A 17,379-nucleotide genomic window follows, 5' to 3' on the forward strand; every position below is an offset into this window, starting at 1 on the left:
CAATTCTCACATCTAAAGACTATTTTTTTAAACTTTTTTAATCTCCTTTTCTTGAGGATTAAAAATCAAATCCCTACCTCTCTTTTCGTGATGATGAATAATTATTTTTTAAAAGAGCAATACTACTCATAAGCCTTATACCCTACACACTCATCTAAAAATGTCATTTTATATTTTTATCATATTTTACTTACAAACATGTCTAGAATTATTTTCATTTCGTGGTTAAAAAAGTAAAATAACATATTTTAAGTGGATGTATAGAATATAAAGCTTATGTCTAGAATTTTTCTTTTTAAAATAGTTGGATTGAGAACGTAAAAATATTATTGAGTTTTATAAATATGTGTTTTAACTTTTTAAGTCTTTCATTAATGTTATTTTAAAATATAATTTATACATATATAATTAATTTATTATATATAAATTATTCTGAAACGATACCGGTACCGAAATATTTCATTTCAATGCCTTAACTGAAATGGCTACCAAAAGGTATTCAAAACTTTGGTCGGAACTGGAACCAAGCCTGATCCTAAACAAGGACAAGTTATTACATCTTCGAATAAAATGATAACATATAACTTTTTTTGAATTTATTGAAAGATATAAATATCTTCAACCATTAAAGAAAACTGAAAACTATATTAAATAGTGTGGAAATCCACCCACAAGGTGTGGTTCATCCACCCCAAGCGGGGTTCAATCACACTGGCTGCCACCACAAGGAAGGCCGACCACCCCCAGCAGCCACCTCAACACCAGGGTGATCAGCAGCCACTCCAATGGCCAGGGTTGCAAGATCCCCCAAGGTGGCTTAAACCACTCCTCTAGTAAAGATCATATTTTTTTCTCAAAAGAGGAAAAAATAAATAAATAAAAATAAACGAGAAAATCTTGTAAATAATATTTAAAACTTTTTTTTAAAAGAATATCTTTTTAAAAACTTTTAGAGAATTTTATTTTGGAAGGAAGAAAATAGGAAATATCATAATTTGTGATTGTCCAAGAAAATTTGTATAATTTCCCAAATTTTTTTCCTAGCTTCTTTGCAGACGACTCGCTGTATTAGTCCTCTGAAGTAAAGGATGAGGAGATAAATAAGTGGGTCGAGTTTCGAACATCCGACCCAGGTGTCTGCTCTATATATAGAAGAAAATAGCCCGTACGATTTTTTAAATATTATTTTGAGAGCATTCACTATTTCAATAGAAAGCTCAGTTAAAAAACATTAAAGAGCAAATAAGAACTAGTAGTGGAATGGAAATGCAGGTGTGTGGCGGAGTGGTGCACTAGAGTGGATGCTATCCACCATTCAACCTAATAACTCGAGAACAACACACAAAGGCAACAGAATATGCAGGTATTAGGACAAACACGGATATACCTGATCTTCTCGGGGACGAGCATCATTGGAGGGCCACCCAGCACAAAAATTAAAAGTCCAGCAGTACGGCAACCACGGACTAGAGAATAATAAACGGAACAAAATGATGTTGGTCCTGACCCCTTGTCAAAAGGAGATTTTCCCTTTTTTATTTCCTCACTGAAGAAGAGAGGCAACAAAGATATGAAAGAGCAAAATTACCATAAACCCAAAAATGCAATTTAGAAAAATCTAGAGTTATTGAAATTGTCTCAATGTGTACTTTCAGGAGAATGATGTATCCGACTTAAAATTACCGACTCTGACTCATTTGTCCCAGGCATCATAGCCTCACATGCCCTGGGAGAACCCACCGGATAACATTTAGGCCCATTTATTGCATCACCTGAAAGCCCCTCCTCTACACTACATGCCGATTTTTCACAAATGATCTTGGTCTTGCCAATCCTCTCGATGTTCTCGCCATCCATCGGAATGGTGGTAGTGGTGGTGGTGGTCTGCGATTCATTATTACCTTTCAAAATACAATCCCCATCTGCAACCTCCAAATTCACCTGATCAGAAGGCATCCTATCCTTTTTCTCGCCACTGGAAACTGCCAGCGACTCTCCTTGGTTCTCACCACCATAGGCCTGAACCAGCACTTCCCTCTGCGGTGGAGTACCAACATGATTCTGGAACTCCTGAGTAGGGGATGAAACTGGCTCCTCCATATTTTCCTGCATTACAACAGTTGAGACAGCTTCAACTCCCTTCTCATCTACAGCCGACTTGCGAGCACTTGGCATTTCTAAGTCCAATGTTCGGACTGGCTCCTCTGCTTTCACCGCATCGCAGATGGGACCTTGCTCTACTTCCTCTGTCTCCTGGTTTGATGGTGAGATAATGCCTAATGTTCCCACAGCAACTGGCGGCCGTCCTACTACTTCCACCCTCTGCTTCTTGTAGAGGTCCATGGCTCTCTGCAAACCAGAAAGCATATAAACTAATAAGAGGCTAGAATCAATATTCATATATTTAGTCTCATAAATCATGTTTGGGAGAGATTCTTAAAACCATATTGCCCATACAGCCCAATTATAGCAAACCAATGTTGGTCTAAGAATGACAGTAAAAATGAATTCGTCTAAACAGAAGTATACGTGACCGTTACTTTGTACTTCAGAAGACAGGTATACTGCTCAAAAAATGGCACTCCAAATCTGGTTAATTTATTTCCCCAGATCAAACCACTTGCAAATAGGAAATAAAAGTACATTTATACGCGACTACTGGAGAAACCCAGTACTTTTATTGAGATCATAGGCTGACAAGAGAAAACTGCCATGCTTAGTTTGCAATTATGCCACATACATTTTGTACTTTGCAATTATGCTACATACATACCAGGCAACTACAGTTGTATTGCTTTGCAATCATGTACGAGGAAAGAGAAAAGTAAATTGAGGGTCAAAGAACTTGTTAAATTATATTTGACTACAGATAGATACACGCATTATTTGAATACAGCACGTGACAACCAAGCCACCTAAAAAAAAAATCCAGTAGTTACAATTTTAACTCTCTTTCAACCATCTAAAATTTACCTCAAGAACAGAATCCTTTACGGCAGGAAAAGGTGAATGATTCAATAAGTTATTGGAAAATTTCAGACCCGTTCTTCCAACATCCTGTCACATTACAAAACAAAAATAATGCAACAGCTATTGATAAGACTAAAAATTTTGCAAAGCAGTGACAGATTTCTGTCAAGATTGAATACCTCCAAAAATACATCCATAGTGGTGTCATCGTCTGTAGTTTCCCTCTGTTCAATATCCAGTAAGTTTATACACTGACTATACAACTCTGGACGTGCAAGTTCTGCTGAAATATCGAGCTTAGAAAGATAAAAAATGTTGAAATGAGAAACATCATCACTTGATAATTTAGAATGATCAGCTGCCTTCTCATGGGCAGGTTTAGGCAGAGTTTCAGAAGTTTCTTGTGCTGGAGAAGTGCCCGTGGAACTTATTTCAGTGGTTTTTGCCTGAACCTCCTGATAATTATCTTCATGATGAGACCTCTGACCTGCCTTCACAGCCAAAGCATCGTCTATTGTGGCCTGCACTGGATAATCATCTTTATGGGATGGGGAAGCCAAGTCCCTTTTCATATCAGCATCTTGTCCTTTCCACAAGTCTGCATTGGATTCCCATCCCCTACCATTCATCGAATGCCTCTTCTGGTCCCATTCAGGCCCCCCATACAGGCGAGGAGGGCCTGAACCATTATTTCCATCCCATCCATGCAAGTGAGGAGGGCCTGAACCATCCATCATGTTCTGCCAGCCAACTGGGCGCAAGTGACCAGAAAACCTGTCAGCTTCGGGGATATGATAATGAATCCCAGAGTGGTTAATTTCCACAGCAGGTCTAACACCAAACAAAGGTTGAGAAGGAAACTGCGGGATCATTGCCTGAAAACCTCCATGAGGAGGTCCGTGTTGGAAAGGAATGAAGCCATTTGGCACGGATGATGGCCAACTTGGGACACCCCTCCAAGCATTTCCATGCCCTCTACCCATGCCAGAATCACTACCCCTCTTATAACGGGCAGTGGAGTTTAGTCTACCATCTTCTTCCAATGAACCCACAAAAGAAGGGCTATCAACTCCAGCTCTAAAGGCAGATGGCGGGGGAATCAGAGAAGATGCATTGCTCAGACTAGTTCTATTGTAATATGGCGAATCTGCCTGAGAAGAATCATCCAATGGAGGCTTTTCTAGTGGGAAGTCTCGATACAGCCTGTCCTCAGTTGTAGAGAAATCTCTTGCATCAATCGAAGCAATGCTTCTCCGTCCCATTTCATCGATATCAAGACTCCGCCTAACACCAGTTCTATTCATATACCTTCGGTCAAGACTTGAAGACGAAGGAGATCTTTCAACCAAGCCCTTGGGTGATGCCTTGGAACTTGAAGACCTTTCAGTTGACAGCTCCCCTAAATGACTGTCATCCATTTTGGCAATTCTGTCCATGGATCTGTACTTGGCACCTTTCTCTGGCACTCCAGAGAAAGCACTTACCTCTCTTGAAGAAATTGCTTTGGACCTCTGTTGAGATTTATTATCCCCATACTTCACATCTTCCAGATTTAAATGCCTGAAACAAGGAGGGAAAAAATAAAAAAAATAAAAAAGAACATCCTCACCATCAACTCCACATATGCTTCAACAGAATATAAGGTTTAAATCAAAAACCAATAAAACTCTCTTTCACCTTTGAAAAATTGCGTGTGAATTCAAGTTCCATATATTTGATATCAAATGAAACTTGCAGATATATTCGAACAGCAAAATAAGAATTTAAACAAATGCCATTGTTGAACCCATTTCATGTTTCAGTCGTCATCATTCCAGTTGTAGGCTTAAATTCTACCCAATTGATGCCACTTCTAATCATTATACTCCAAGTTTGATTGCATCAAGCAGTTGTATAAAATGAATTACAACACGTGAAAAGATGGCATCGCGTTGGTGAAACTTTAATATATAAATTTATATTGCTACTTTCTCATCATAATCACTACTTTTAACCATCCACCCACACACAATCAAGATTTCTCAAATACGATACCACTGATGGTTTGCTAGGGCAGCAAATGATTAAACCAAAAAGATGAACAAACAATTTCGGACCATGTAACACAGACTTAAAGGTATTACCCATATTCTGCAGGAATCTCAGCAGTTACAATACGTCACCGAAACCCCACCCCCACCCCCCCCCCCCCCCAAAAAAAAAAAAAAAAAAAACTAAAGCTTATAAAAAAGGAAAATAAAAATAAAACAAAACAAAACAAGGAGGTTGCCATAGTGCATTGCTAAGCCTACGAAGCTACTGCAGTTGCAGTTTTAACAAGTACAACAATACGCTTCAAAAATTATAAACCAGAATAGCCTAATTTTGAGAAAAAACACACAAAGAAAATCATCATACACAACACCCAAGCAAATACAATTCCGAAGGTAAGTTACATAAGTAACTACGCTAACTCCAACTAGATTACCAATTAAATGGAGCGCAAGTAAGATAACTACCTGTACTCATCCATACCAACATATGAACTGGAGCTGGGTGAAGTTCTCCGTCTGTTGCTACTAATTGGAGTGTCTACATGAGATTGGCGTGATTGAGATCTCCCCATATCAGCATCCGATTCAACTTTACTACCACTCAAAGATTTGTTTTCTACATCAGGATAATTAGCTCTGACAACTCTAGTTTTATTATCATTAGAATCATCACGATCATCTGGGGATCTTTTCTTTCCCCTGCTATCTTTGTATCCGACACTTCGGTCATCAAAATGCGACCCATCACGATCACGATGACGATCACGGTCAGAATCTTGGTCACGACGACGATCACGGTCACGGTCTTGGTCTCGATGACGATCACGGTCTTGGTCTCGCTCTCGGTCACGATCATATTCACGGTCATGGTCACGCCCACGATCACGAATGCGATCTAGACCACGATCTCGGTCACGGTCCCAATCCAAGTCATAGTCACGATCACGGTGACGACCATGCCCATGGTCCCCATCACGTTCACGGTCATCGTCATGGCCACGATCACGATCCCGGTCCCTCTCACGACCGGGATCCCTATCACGCTCTCGCTCACGATCAATGTCCTTGATTTTCTTCTGTCGTATTTCTACAGCATCTTTTTCATCCCTTGGATGCTTATCATCAGATTTGATGCTATTCTGATCTTTGGCAGGGCGGTCATCACTTTGCTTGTCATCACGGTGCTTGTTATCTCTATCTATGTACTTGTCTTTACCCCTCTCATCCTTGCGCTTTTCATCCTTTTGCCGTCCATCCTTGCCAATATCATCCCTAGATGAAAATCTTCTATCACTAATCTCTACAATATCATCTTGATGCTTTTCCCAATCACCAGAACCATCTCTTCTTTTCCTCACTCGTTTCTCAAGCTGATTTTCTTCAAGACTTCGCAGTTCATCCTGTGCATTCAAATCTGCAAAAAGACACAAATGAAAATGTTAATTGGAGTTTCAAGAAGAGCAGTTTTTCATACAACAGTTCTTTTCTATTGGTAAAAAAATTAATGGTAAATTAATGGTTTTACCAAAACAGTTTTAGCAGTCTTTATATATCATCATTTATGAAATCTGTCGATACTTCTCAAAAAGGAAGAAAAAGAACATAAGAAAGGGCAGGGAACTAGATCACAAGTCAGATCAATACTCGGTTTGTTTGGTGCATCAGTTAGAATCAAGATGAAACTTTTTTTTGTTTGGCAAGTAGAATCAAGAAGAAACTTAGTTGATCTAACAGGTTAACATTATAATTCATGCAGTATATGTACAATTTCTAAATAAAACTCTCTTCCCAAATAAAACTTATTAGTGGAATCTTGACTGTTCAACTCTCTCATAGCACTAGTACTTCCGATAACCCATAATATTAGTCTGACAATTTTTTTTATTGGCACCGGGGTTCTAAACGATTCCCGGCTAATTATGGGTGTGCACCAGCCCTCGGTAAGAAGTTCAGCACAAGTGCACCTCAAGTTATTCAAGGAAAAATTCACTCAATCCGATGGCCCCTAGAAATTGTTTGCACCCACTATTTGAATCTTAGACCAGAAAGAAGCATACCACCAAGACCAACCCCTTAAGGTTTTAGTCCAACAATTACACTGAAAAACTCTCGGTTCATATTCCAATATTAAATCCAAGATATTAAGGGTCATTCAAAACTATATTTTAAGAAGAAGAGTCATCAGTTGTCACACACTTGTGCGATAAGAGGATGTCTTAGCCAACTAGATATAGCCTCCAAAACATTTGTGCACAAGGCCTTATTGCAGCGCAAAAGAGACCATTTACTTATATGTCTCCCTCAAGCGTGATTCTTATCCAAATGCCATAGGAATACCTTTTTTTTTTTTTTTTGGAATTTTATTAAATATAGGCAAAGCCAAGTACACGGGACATAAACAAGAACCACACCTATGCATGACTGTCTAAAGATTATACTAGACTGCTAAAAGTCACAATAGCAAGCATTATTGCTAAACGATTGTATATAATTCTCATTAACCCTTATATCTTCAAAAAAGGGGAAAATGGGTAATCAAGCCATGAAGAACCAAAGACTATGACCAAGCATGAACTTAGGAGTTCATGGTTTGATTTTATTATAAGTGAATTTGAAGCATGCTGCAGGAAATAAGTAAATCCTATAAAATGATTATAGAATTAAGGATGTTCTAGAAAATACGTTGCCACTAAAATGAAGAAATGTAGCTAGTAAGCATAACTGGACTCCAAAAATCACTATTTACAAAAAGGCTACATATTTATTATAATCTATAGATGGTAAAAAGATTACATGCATGAGTTATCTAACAAGAACAAACATCCTTTTTGTGGTGGTATAAAGCCGTGCCCAGCGCATCGGTGATCCCACAAATATACATTCCCAAAATGATTGTTGATGGATTTGCATCCACATGAAAGATATCTGGTCTCACCAGTCTCACCAACTATAGTGAAGCTACCACATCAAAGGAACTGATGAATATTTGACATATTCGGAAAAGGCTTGGAAAATAAATAATGGTTATTTGGGCATTGCCTAGTTTCACTCTCTTCTATAAAGATTATTACTTATCAAAAAAAAAAAAAAATGGTTATTTGATGTGGGAGCCTTCACCTGAAGTATTCCCAATCTGCTTCATGTAAGTGAGCGATAATTTCAAATCAGGCAAAGGTTTCAAAGTAGCAACACATCTTATGACATGGCACTTTTGTCACTTTACCCTAAAACTATAGTCGATATTTAATGGCATCTGCATCTGTTGTGGAGTTGCCCTGCAAAGAAATCTACAACATCTTCAACATCCAGAAAGGCCACACGACTGAACTTCACCAATCATAGATGGATCAGGCATTTATTATTATTACTTGGCAATCAGTGGAAAGGGGTGCAACCCAAGTACACAAGGTGTATACAAGAGAAAGCCCCTAATTAGGAAGAAGAGAGAAGACAACAAGACATAGAAATCAATATAATTAAAAACCTGGACTAATCTATTCAAACAGAGGTTTTAGCAATATGGTTCTAAGCTCATCCACCGTGTTCCCGCAGTCCTCAAAGTTCCAAGCATTATGTTTATTCACACGCACCAGCCAAACTAAAACATTGCAATGACCTACATTCTAACTTCTCCAACAAGCCAGCAACTCTACAATCCTTTGGCGCATCACCCCCAACACCCAAAATTGGAAGATAGAGACCATGCTTCTCTAGCAACTTTACAATGCAGCAATAAATTATCAATTGTTTCTTTGATACTCTTGCACTTTTTTTTTGGATCAGTGCTCCGCTATTCTTGCACATACATCATCCTTATCACTAAAATTCTCCTCCTCAAATAATATATAACCTAGGATCTTTCCGAATACAATTTTCACAGAAAGAATGTCACCCGCAATGGGGCTTCGTTCTGCCAAATGCCTCTCCAGAGTAAAGAGAGTACCAACAGAATGCAACGCTTGATGAAAAGTTTTGACCTCAAACTTCCTTCTTGTGGACAATTCCACCAGATCTTATCCTCAACCACCGACTCTCAACCTAGTAGAGTATAAAAGCTTGAAGAATGAGGAAAGCAACTCCAATTCCCAATCTTGTGCTTATGAAAGATGGACTTCTATAGTTATAAAAGAAAGCATTTGCCTAATCAGCACTCCACTTAATACATAAATGAATTTTATGACAACAAGCAACAAAGAATTCCATTTTTGAGGCACATTTACTGCAGTATGATTCTCTAACAATAAATTTTTAGATTAACAGCTTGCATTCTTGTTAACTTTATCCTTGATCTTCCTTTTCACTAGCAAAACAGGTATTTACTTGAATTTAAATGAACATGAACATTACTTGATGTATTATCAACTAGACGTTTCCGGTCAAGAATCGTTCAGATATTTTTATAAGTAATCAAATATATTATTAGAGAATGCAAAAGGCATAGGAATTGTCAAATTTCACCTCAAGGGATGGATTCGACCTCTTCTTTAATGCTCACAGTTTTTTTTTTTTTTATAAGTTTCTTCAATGCTCATAGTTGGGACACGCTTATCATATTCACTATAATTTCTACGCTTTTCAAAGACCTTAAGATCCATCTAAGTTTTCCAGTAATCTCCAAAGGTACATTCATTTCATGTAAAGTAAATTAAACATTCCAAGTAATCCAAAATTAGTTTTTCAGCATGTAGTTGCTTCTTCTACTATTACTTTTGTGAAATCCAAGGTACCAATGGAAGCAGAGGAATACCCAAAAAGATGCATGCAGAGACAAGGAAAAAAGACATCATTGCCAAAGACTTGACAAAAACTTTTGACCTAAAAACTAAAAAATACACAAAGGATTCGTGAAGCCAATCCTACCAAGTTGGATTTAAAACCTTCTTCACCATGGTAAAGACTTATTTACCCCTTAAAAAAACCAAGCACTGGGGAGATATTTACAGAATCTAAGACATTTTTCTTCTTAATCCCTAGAGTGGAATTGAGCACGGTTTGTTTTACACAATTCCATGAATTGGACTAGCATATCAACTCCTACAACAACTATAATAAATTAATAGCATCATATATTATTTTTTATAAGTCAGCATCATATATATATTTTTTATAAGTCAGCATCATATATATTTTGGAGCTTATAAGATACGTTATGCAGCAAAGCTACAATGCATACAAGGCACTCAGTAAAACGTGATTTTAATTGGAAAATGTAATGGATCTGTCAGACTAATAAATCATTTTAGGTTAAAGAGCAGTTCTTGGATAACTATGAGAAAAATGGCTGGATATGTAGAAGGGCCATCGCACAGCAATGTACAAATGCCCATTTGTGACAACCAGATAGAGCTTTCAACAAGAAAATATAAATTCATTGAAAATAAATGTGGATGTAACTAAAATATTTTTGATAACTAAATAAAAATTATTTTAGATATATCCCCATTTATTATTCAATGAATTTATGAAATGTACCAAAGAATCTAGTATAATTAAGCTTATCAACCACTGACTGAATATGGGGCCTAAAATTGGATTAAAATCAAATAATGATTCCAAGGTCTTCCCTAAGAACTAAAATAGCCTTACTATCAAACTCTAATGGCATCTACTTTGTACGCTAGCAACAACCTGACGTTCTAACACTCTAAACACCCCGCATCGGTCATAACAACCGAAGAGGTAGCACCGGCCCAAGCTTCTTAGAGAGAGAGACTACTCCTCTCTAGAAATCCCCAAGATCAGAAACAGTGGAAGGGGAGGAGCAGGCTCCTCCCTCCCTCATCTCTCCTTCATCTCATCTCTAGTTTTCTCCTTTTCTTTTTCATTTTTGGGTTTTTTTCAGGGCTAAGTATGGAGGAAGGCCGTATGCTGCTCTCCGGCGTCCGGCAATCACCACTCGCCCCACCGCAAGCTTCCCAAGGCGCCGATCCTTCAGACGGGCGAAGAAGTCTGCCGAACAAAGTGGCGCGTAAGCCACGCGCGGCCCAAAGAGAGCGCATGTATTCCATGCGTCACCACTCAGGGAGCCTTTCCGCCACCCAGCCTTTCTAGGTCCAGGACCACTGGTTATTTCAGACCTGACCGTCCGCCATACCCCCAGGGTGGCGCATCGCTCTCACGCGCCATCAAAGTAGTTGTTTGTGTTATTTTTTTCCTCCAAGGTTGAAAATGCGGATCTATATCTTTCCAATAAGTAGTATGTTATTTTTCCATTTTTTAAATTTCTATAATGTCTTTTGTTTTTAGAAAAATCAAAATAAAAAACGGCAATCTCTTGGACTTTCGTCCGTAGAGTGTGTCCTCAACTCTGTCTTAGACAGAATGTAGGGTTTGGTTTATTCTACTCTGTCTTAGACGGAGTATAGGATTTGATTAACTCTATTTTGGGCAAAGTTGTCTGTCTCTCAGACTTTAGCTCTGTAAAGGTTTGCAGCATTGGACTAGACAATGTCAATAAGGGTGTGTACTATGAAGCTATTAATGTTGTAGTTGGTTACTTATAAAAAAAAAAAAAAAAAATTAATGTTGTAGTTGGCTTGTAATGTATGTTTCAGGTCCAGTTTGTAATATCCGTCATTAACAAATGCAATATTCTTTTTTTTCTCAAAAAAAAACAACCGAAGAGAATATTCAAATTTCATTAAAATCACAAAACAAATCATATATACCAACAAACCAACCAGTTACCTTACCAGTTTTTTCTACCGCCTTCTTGGCCTCACGTTGTTCCTCATTCTCAACGACCAACCTATCAGTTTTCGCTTCTTTAATCCTCTTCTCTCTTTCAATGCCGCCTTCCCTACTCTCTTTTCGACCCGAATCCCTATGCTTCCCGCTACTCTTCTTTGCCTCCGCACCCTCACCATACACTCCCACACCCTCCTCTCTCCTCTTACTGCTACCACTACTCTTCGGTTCACCCAAAGCCTTTGACTCCTTGGACCTCTTTGACACCTCATTCCGATCTTCCTCGCCTCCATTCCACCGATCGCTCACTCCGTCGCCTGCCCGCTCCCTCCGTCGCTTGGAAGGGCCATGCTCTTCGGAATAGTCCCCATTTCCAGACCCGTACAAGTCTTTCGCCTCCTTCAGAGAATCGACTTTCCGCTTCTCACTCGAACCCGAATCCTTCGGAACCCTAGTGACACCGCCACTCTCTTCCTTGCCCTTCCGATCCTTCAAGTTCGAGTCTTTCTCCGAGTCCGAATGCTCCCTCGCTTCCCTCGAACTGTGTTTGCTCGATTTGTGCCGCGAACTCCTCGGCATCACTGAAACGATCTCAAATTCGAGACAGAAACCTCCCGAACAGAAGCTCAAGCCCTAATTTCCCGCAAACAAAAACTAGCACTCAGATCGAAACTCAAAACCCTAGTCCCGAGTCCCCGAACATTTTCACCGACAAAACCAGAGATCAGAACCGCAATCGTGAGCTTGTTAACAAAATCAAGCACTCACTCAGACTCAGAAACCGGAACCCTAATTTCGAAACTTTCAGGGGTTGAACCGCACGCACTTAGGAAACAAAAACCCTAACAGTGGACGGTGGTCGGATAACCGGACGGAGAGTTACCTGAATGAAAGGATCGCGGGGATCGGAGCAGGAGGTTAAAAGATTAGGACCGAAATTTGTGTGTAGCACGAGAGAGCCACCGAGAGAGAACCGGAGGGGGGAATAAATGCGGAAGGAAATGGTGCATGTGCTGTTTGAAGTAAGAAAAGGAGGTTCTCAAATCTCAGCCCTCGGGTTGTCTTTGGTTTTGTTTACGAGACTCCGAGAAGACTTGGGACTTAGGAGGATAATTTGAGGCTGTATGACGATATTACCCTTCCACTGTCCAATGAAAATGTGACACGTTAGCATAAACTGTGAAGGGACAAGCGCAGAGTAATCAAATGCACTCGACAAAGGCATAGGTGGATCCCTTATCTTTACGGATCTGATCGGTGGAATATTTGGTCTAGTGAAATTAGGAGACGCACACGTTTGCATATTTCACTTCATTTTAATTTATCTCAAATTAATTATTAATAAAATTTATTATTTTTTTAATTTCTTATAAAATATTAAAATCATCTCAATTTATTTTATATATTTAAATATATATATATATATCAATTTGTTTACATTCAAACATATCGTAATAGGACTTACAAGATATTACTATTTACATATCAATTCAAATCATCTAAAATTACGTTGAAATTCAAATATAGCCTAAAAACCTCAATTCTCACTCTAGCTCGACTTTCAAAAACCATACGAGTGTCACACTACAGTTTTATAAAGTTACAAACTTGATCTCTAATATAATGTTCGAGAAAAATTATATTCTTAAGTTAGTGTGTAGAATAAATTTAGTAAAATACTTATATAACATAATTTTAAAATTTGAATCTTACTTATCAAAGTTTAAAATTTGAACCTTATAGTTTTTTCTTGGAGTTAATATTTAGAGTTTAATCCAAGCATTAGTTGGTTAAGAAATTTGGATTAATATATGCTGTAAATTGGCACCTTTTTTTTACTTGTCTAAAATAGCTGTCCATGTAATAAGTGCTTTAGACATGTTACAATACATCCCCAACCAACTAATCTACAGAGCAGCTTTAATGAATAAGCTTGAATTGACGAAACACCAAATTAAAGAACCCCTTTGGCAGCAATCTCTTTCCAAAACCCCTATTTCTACTGTGATCTTTTTGGTTTCTGTCTAGGTAATATTACATAAAGTCGTGAAATTCATAAATACTGCACAATCGTTTTAAAAAATAATAGAATCTATTATTAAAAAATTAATTTTTTTCGATATAGATCATATATTTACTCATTTTTTTAAAGAGATTGCGCGACGTTTACGCATTCCATAATTACAAATATTATTTCTCAAACTAAACTAATATGCAGGGAATACTTTGGTTAGAACTCTTTCCCAATCAATAAAAACTTGAGCTTTTTGTGTAGTAGGATCCCACTCCCAGTGTAGGAGAACTGCATCCATAGCAATCAAATCTAGAAACTACTGTCATATATCACATATAACAAAGACTTTTACTTGGAAGTGTATAAATTAACTGTACTTTACACATTATTCAATGTCAAGCGGGGCTTAAAAGTTAAATCTTAAATCTTACAAAATCAAATTATATAACGAGATTGATGTGTGGTGTAAAGAATTTTAAATAGCACTATTTATTTATGAATAATTTTACACTTTATACAATTTTATACACTTGTGTGTTAAATCACCACTATTTATACAAATTTATATACTTAAAATGATGTCAAATTTGCAATCTTTATCCACTTATCTGTATAAATCTTAAATCATTATTGTGCTTAATTTCTATGTTGAAGTTGTTACCAGTCTCATTCAATACCCGTTAGATTCAATTGATAAAGTTCATCAGAGAACCGATTGAATGAAGGTCAATTTCAGGTGATTGTGAATCCCTTTGAATGAGCGATATGTTGTTGAAATAAACTCTTGATGTCATTGATTTTGACCGAAGGGTAGGGTTGAAAATCAGTTTCTCAATTTCGTTGACATATCAAAATTGTAATGCTTCAATAAAAATTTCAAACTACATATTGTGAATCATTCCAAGAAAAAATGGGTTGTTTGGAATTGCATTTGCTAGCCTCTCGGAAGGTAGTTTGGGTAACAAAAACCTGTTTGATGTCATTAAAGCACTCCATTGTAAATTGCCTTGGGAGATTTACGTGTTCTAAGTCTCTTTGGGCCCAAATCCTACATCAAAAGTACATGACTAACGTCATCCCCTTGAACCTTCTTGTGGCCTAAACTTTTCTTTCTAGCTCTTGGGGAATCATTTGTAGTTTTCTCCCTATCATCCTTATGAAAGTCTATGAGGGTGATTTAAACTTTTGGCATGACAATTAGGTCGGTAACATCTCTTTAGTCCAAAAAGTTTCATGGTTTCCAACCCTACCTCATCTCTTGAAGATGTCTGTTCTACCTCTAGTTGGATCATTAATAATCTCTTTTGCAATAATGACAAATCTTTACTATGAAAGTTAGTAACTTCCCAGTAACCCTTAAATCGGGTTTTGAAACTAGAGCTTGGAAGCTTACTCAAGATGGTAATATAACCTCTAAATCTGCTTGGAACCTTTTTAGAGACTAATCTCATGTTTTCCCTTTTGCGTCTTTTATTTGGTGTCATGGGATTCTCACGAAAATCTGTCTTCATTTGGAAATTGTGGCATTGTGGTGTCGCCCTCAACGACAAGGCAACAATGTGGTATTCTCTCTAATTGTTTTCCATGCTTTGATGGCGTTGTGGAGACTGCCAACCAGTCTTCATTGATTGTTCCCTTTTTATGAGAGTGTGGCTTCATTTTGCTTCTATCTTTGGTTATATGCATATAGCATTTAGTAGGTGGAAGACTAACACTATTCAATGGTGGTCCTCATTCCGCTGACCAATTCCACTTTCTCGCCTGCTTGTTGCCTTTTCTAATTCTTTAGGAGGTTTGGTTAATTAGAAACAATGCTAAATTTGAAGATATCCATACTAGTGTTAGTACCATCATTTACAAGAGCAGCAAATGGTTGCGTGATCTCAACCCCTTGCTTAAGCCTAAGTTCTTATTATCTTGTTTCAATGCTTTAGTCATCGAGTCTCTTTATATTTCAAGTACCACAATTAGAACTAAGAGGCCTTTCATTGTAAAGTGAATCCCTCTCCCGTGGGAACTCTCAAGCTGTGGTGCTTTCAAAGGTAACCATGGTACGTTGGTTGTGGGGGCCTTTAATAACTCTATTATTGATGGATTTTCTTGTTTTTTAGGCACAGTAACATTGTTTATTTTTGCAGATGAGATAAAATGAAATGAGTTTAGATTAAAATTAAAAAGTTGAATAAAATATTATTTTTATTTTAAATTTTGAAAAAGTTGAATTGTTTATTTTATTTTGTATTGAAATTTGAGAAAATTATAATAATTAAATAAAATAAGATGAGATGAGTTGAGAAGTTTCTTAAAAACAAATGAGGCTGACTCTCAATTGGTGTTTAATTAGTTTAATTCAAATTCTCAACCCCATTGACAATTTCTTAATATTTGGGATGATATTTTGAATCTTAAATACTAATTTGATTTTAGAATCTATCATGTTTTACAAGGAGGACAATGCTTTAAGACAGGTTTGGAGGGTGGGATGAGACACAAAATTCTCATCTCATCTCATCATTACACATTTTTCAAATTTTCATACAAAATATAATAAACAATTCAACTTTTTCAAATCTCAATTCAACTTTTTCAAATTTCAATACAATAATAATACTAAAACATAATATTTTAAACACTAAAACAAAACATAAAATTCTCATCTCACCTCCCAAACCTACCCGAACCTACCCGTACTTAGTGTGCATGGTAATACGGTAACCTTCTATTCCCTTTTACAACTTCCTAAAATATAGTTGACCTTATTGCTTTGGATCGTGAAGGTGTTCCCAACCTAAGGCATTAATTTTTTTTTTTTTTTTTTAACATTTGATTTTTAATAACTTCCGCGTAATTTCTAAGAGGTTGGTTTTGGGATACTGAATGTAACCCTTAAGCTCTTTTTTGTATAAGAACTTTTCTCCGTTATAAGTAAGAATTATTAATAAAATTAGAATCTTGTCATCGTCTTAAAAAATAATATTATAAAATCTCACGTTGTTTAGACTACTGTTGAAGATTTTGTTCTTTATGATATTCCAATAAAACTTCATCAATACTATTGGTTGTTTTTTTTTTCCATTTGCCTTGAGTAAAAGGTAGCCGACTGGTAACGGAGTTATGAGTTCTATTTGCGCGTTGCCCTTCATTGGAGGGATGAAGACATAAAATTAATGTATCTAAAATTAATTTAGGTCTTTAGGCTTTAGGAAAATGCTACATATATTTAAGAAAAATTTATAAAAAAAACTTACTTTTTCATATGTCAGTTATTGATATGTTGAAAATTATGAAATTTGAAATTTAAATTTAAATTTTCAAAAAAAAAAAAAACTGACAAATCAATTTTATAAAAATTATAAGTAAAACTGTAAATACATATAATATTACTCTTTTCTTTTTTTTTAAATAATCTAGCACTACTCTTAGACTTTAATGTTAAGAGTAAAAAAATCTGGTGAAATTATTTATTGAGTGGTTTAGGGCCACATAAATTTCTACACATTTTTTCTATTAAATAGTTTAAAATTATTTTTCTATTTTTTAAACATTTTTTAAAACTATTTAAAAAATTTTAAAAATTAAAAATTAAACAATTATTAAAAAATACTAAAAAAAATAGAGACAAAATAAATGGACACTTTTCGGATGCCCTAGCATTTCTCAATATTAATATCGATT

At 36.6% G+C, this 17,379-nt stretch overlaps 1 protein-coding gene across 1 annotated transcript; it reads right to left on the reverse strand.

The window, feature by feature from the left end:
- Positions 1 to 1,584: 1,584 nt before the first annotated feature.
- Positions 1,585 to 12,757, reverse strand: LOC121254293 (zinc finger CCCH domain-containing protein 13-like). Its single transcript, XM_041154276.1, has 5 exons — positions 11,696 to 12,757; positions 5,469 to 6,417; positions 3,150 to 4,530; positions 2,974 to 3,057; positions 1,585 to 2,349 (listed from the first exon to the last, which is right to left on the reverse strand). Exons 1-5 carry the CDS (start codon positions 12,267 to 12,269, stop codon positions 1,639 to 1,641), a joined length of 3,699 nt encoding a protein of 1,232 aa, XP_041010210.1. The 5' UTR covers positions 12,270 to 12,757; the 3' UTR covers positions 1,585 to 1,638.
- Positions 12,758 to 17,379: the final 4,622 nt, after the last annotated feature.

Source organism: Juglans microcarpa x Juglans regia, chromosome 3D (assembly GCF_004785595.1).
Source record: "Juglans microcarpa x Juglans regia isolate MS1-56 chromosome 3D, Jm3101_v1.0, whole genome shotgun sequence".
NCBI classification, from domain to species: domain Eukaryota; kingdom Viridiplantae; phylum Streptophyta; class Magnoliopsida; order Fagales; family Juglandaceae; genus Juglans; species Juglans microcarpa x Juglans regia.

Excerpts from the sequence above, each read along its gene's own strand:
- LOC121254293 (XM_041154276.1), bottom strand. The coding sequence starts at position 12,269 with ATGCCGAGGAGTTCGCGGCACAAATCGAGCAAACACAGTTCGAGGGAA. Across the intron at positions 6,418-11,695 it reads GAAGGCGGTAGAAAAAACTG|ATTTGAATGCACAGGATGAA; the intron begins GTAAGGTAACTG and ends GTCTTTTTGCAG. Across the intron at positions 2,350-2,973 it reads TAAAGGATTCTGTTCTTGAG|AGAGCCATGGACCTCTACAA; the intron begins GTAAATTTTAGA and ends TCTGGTTTGCAG.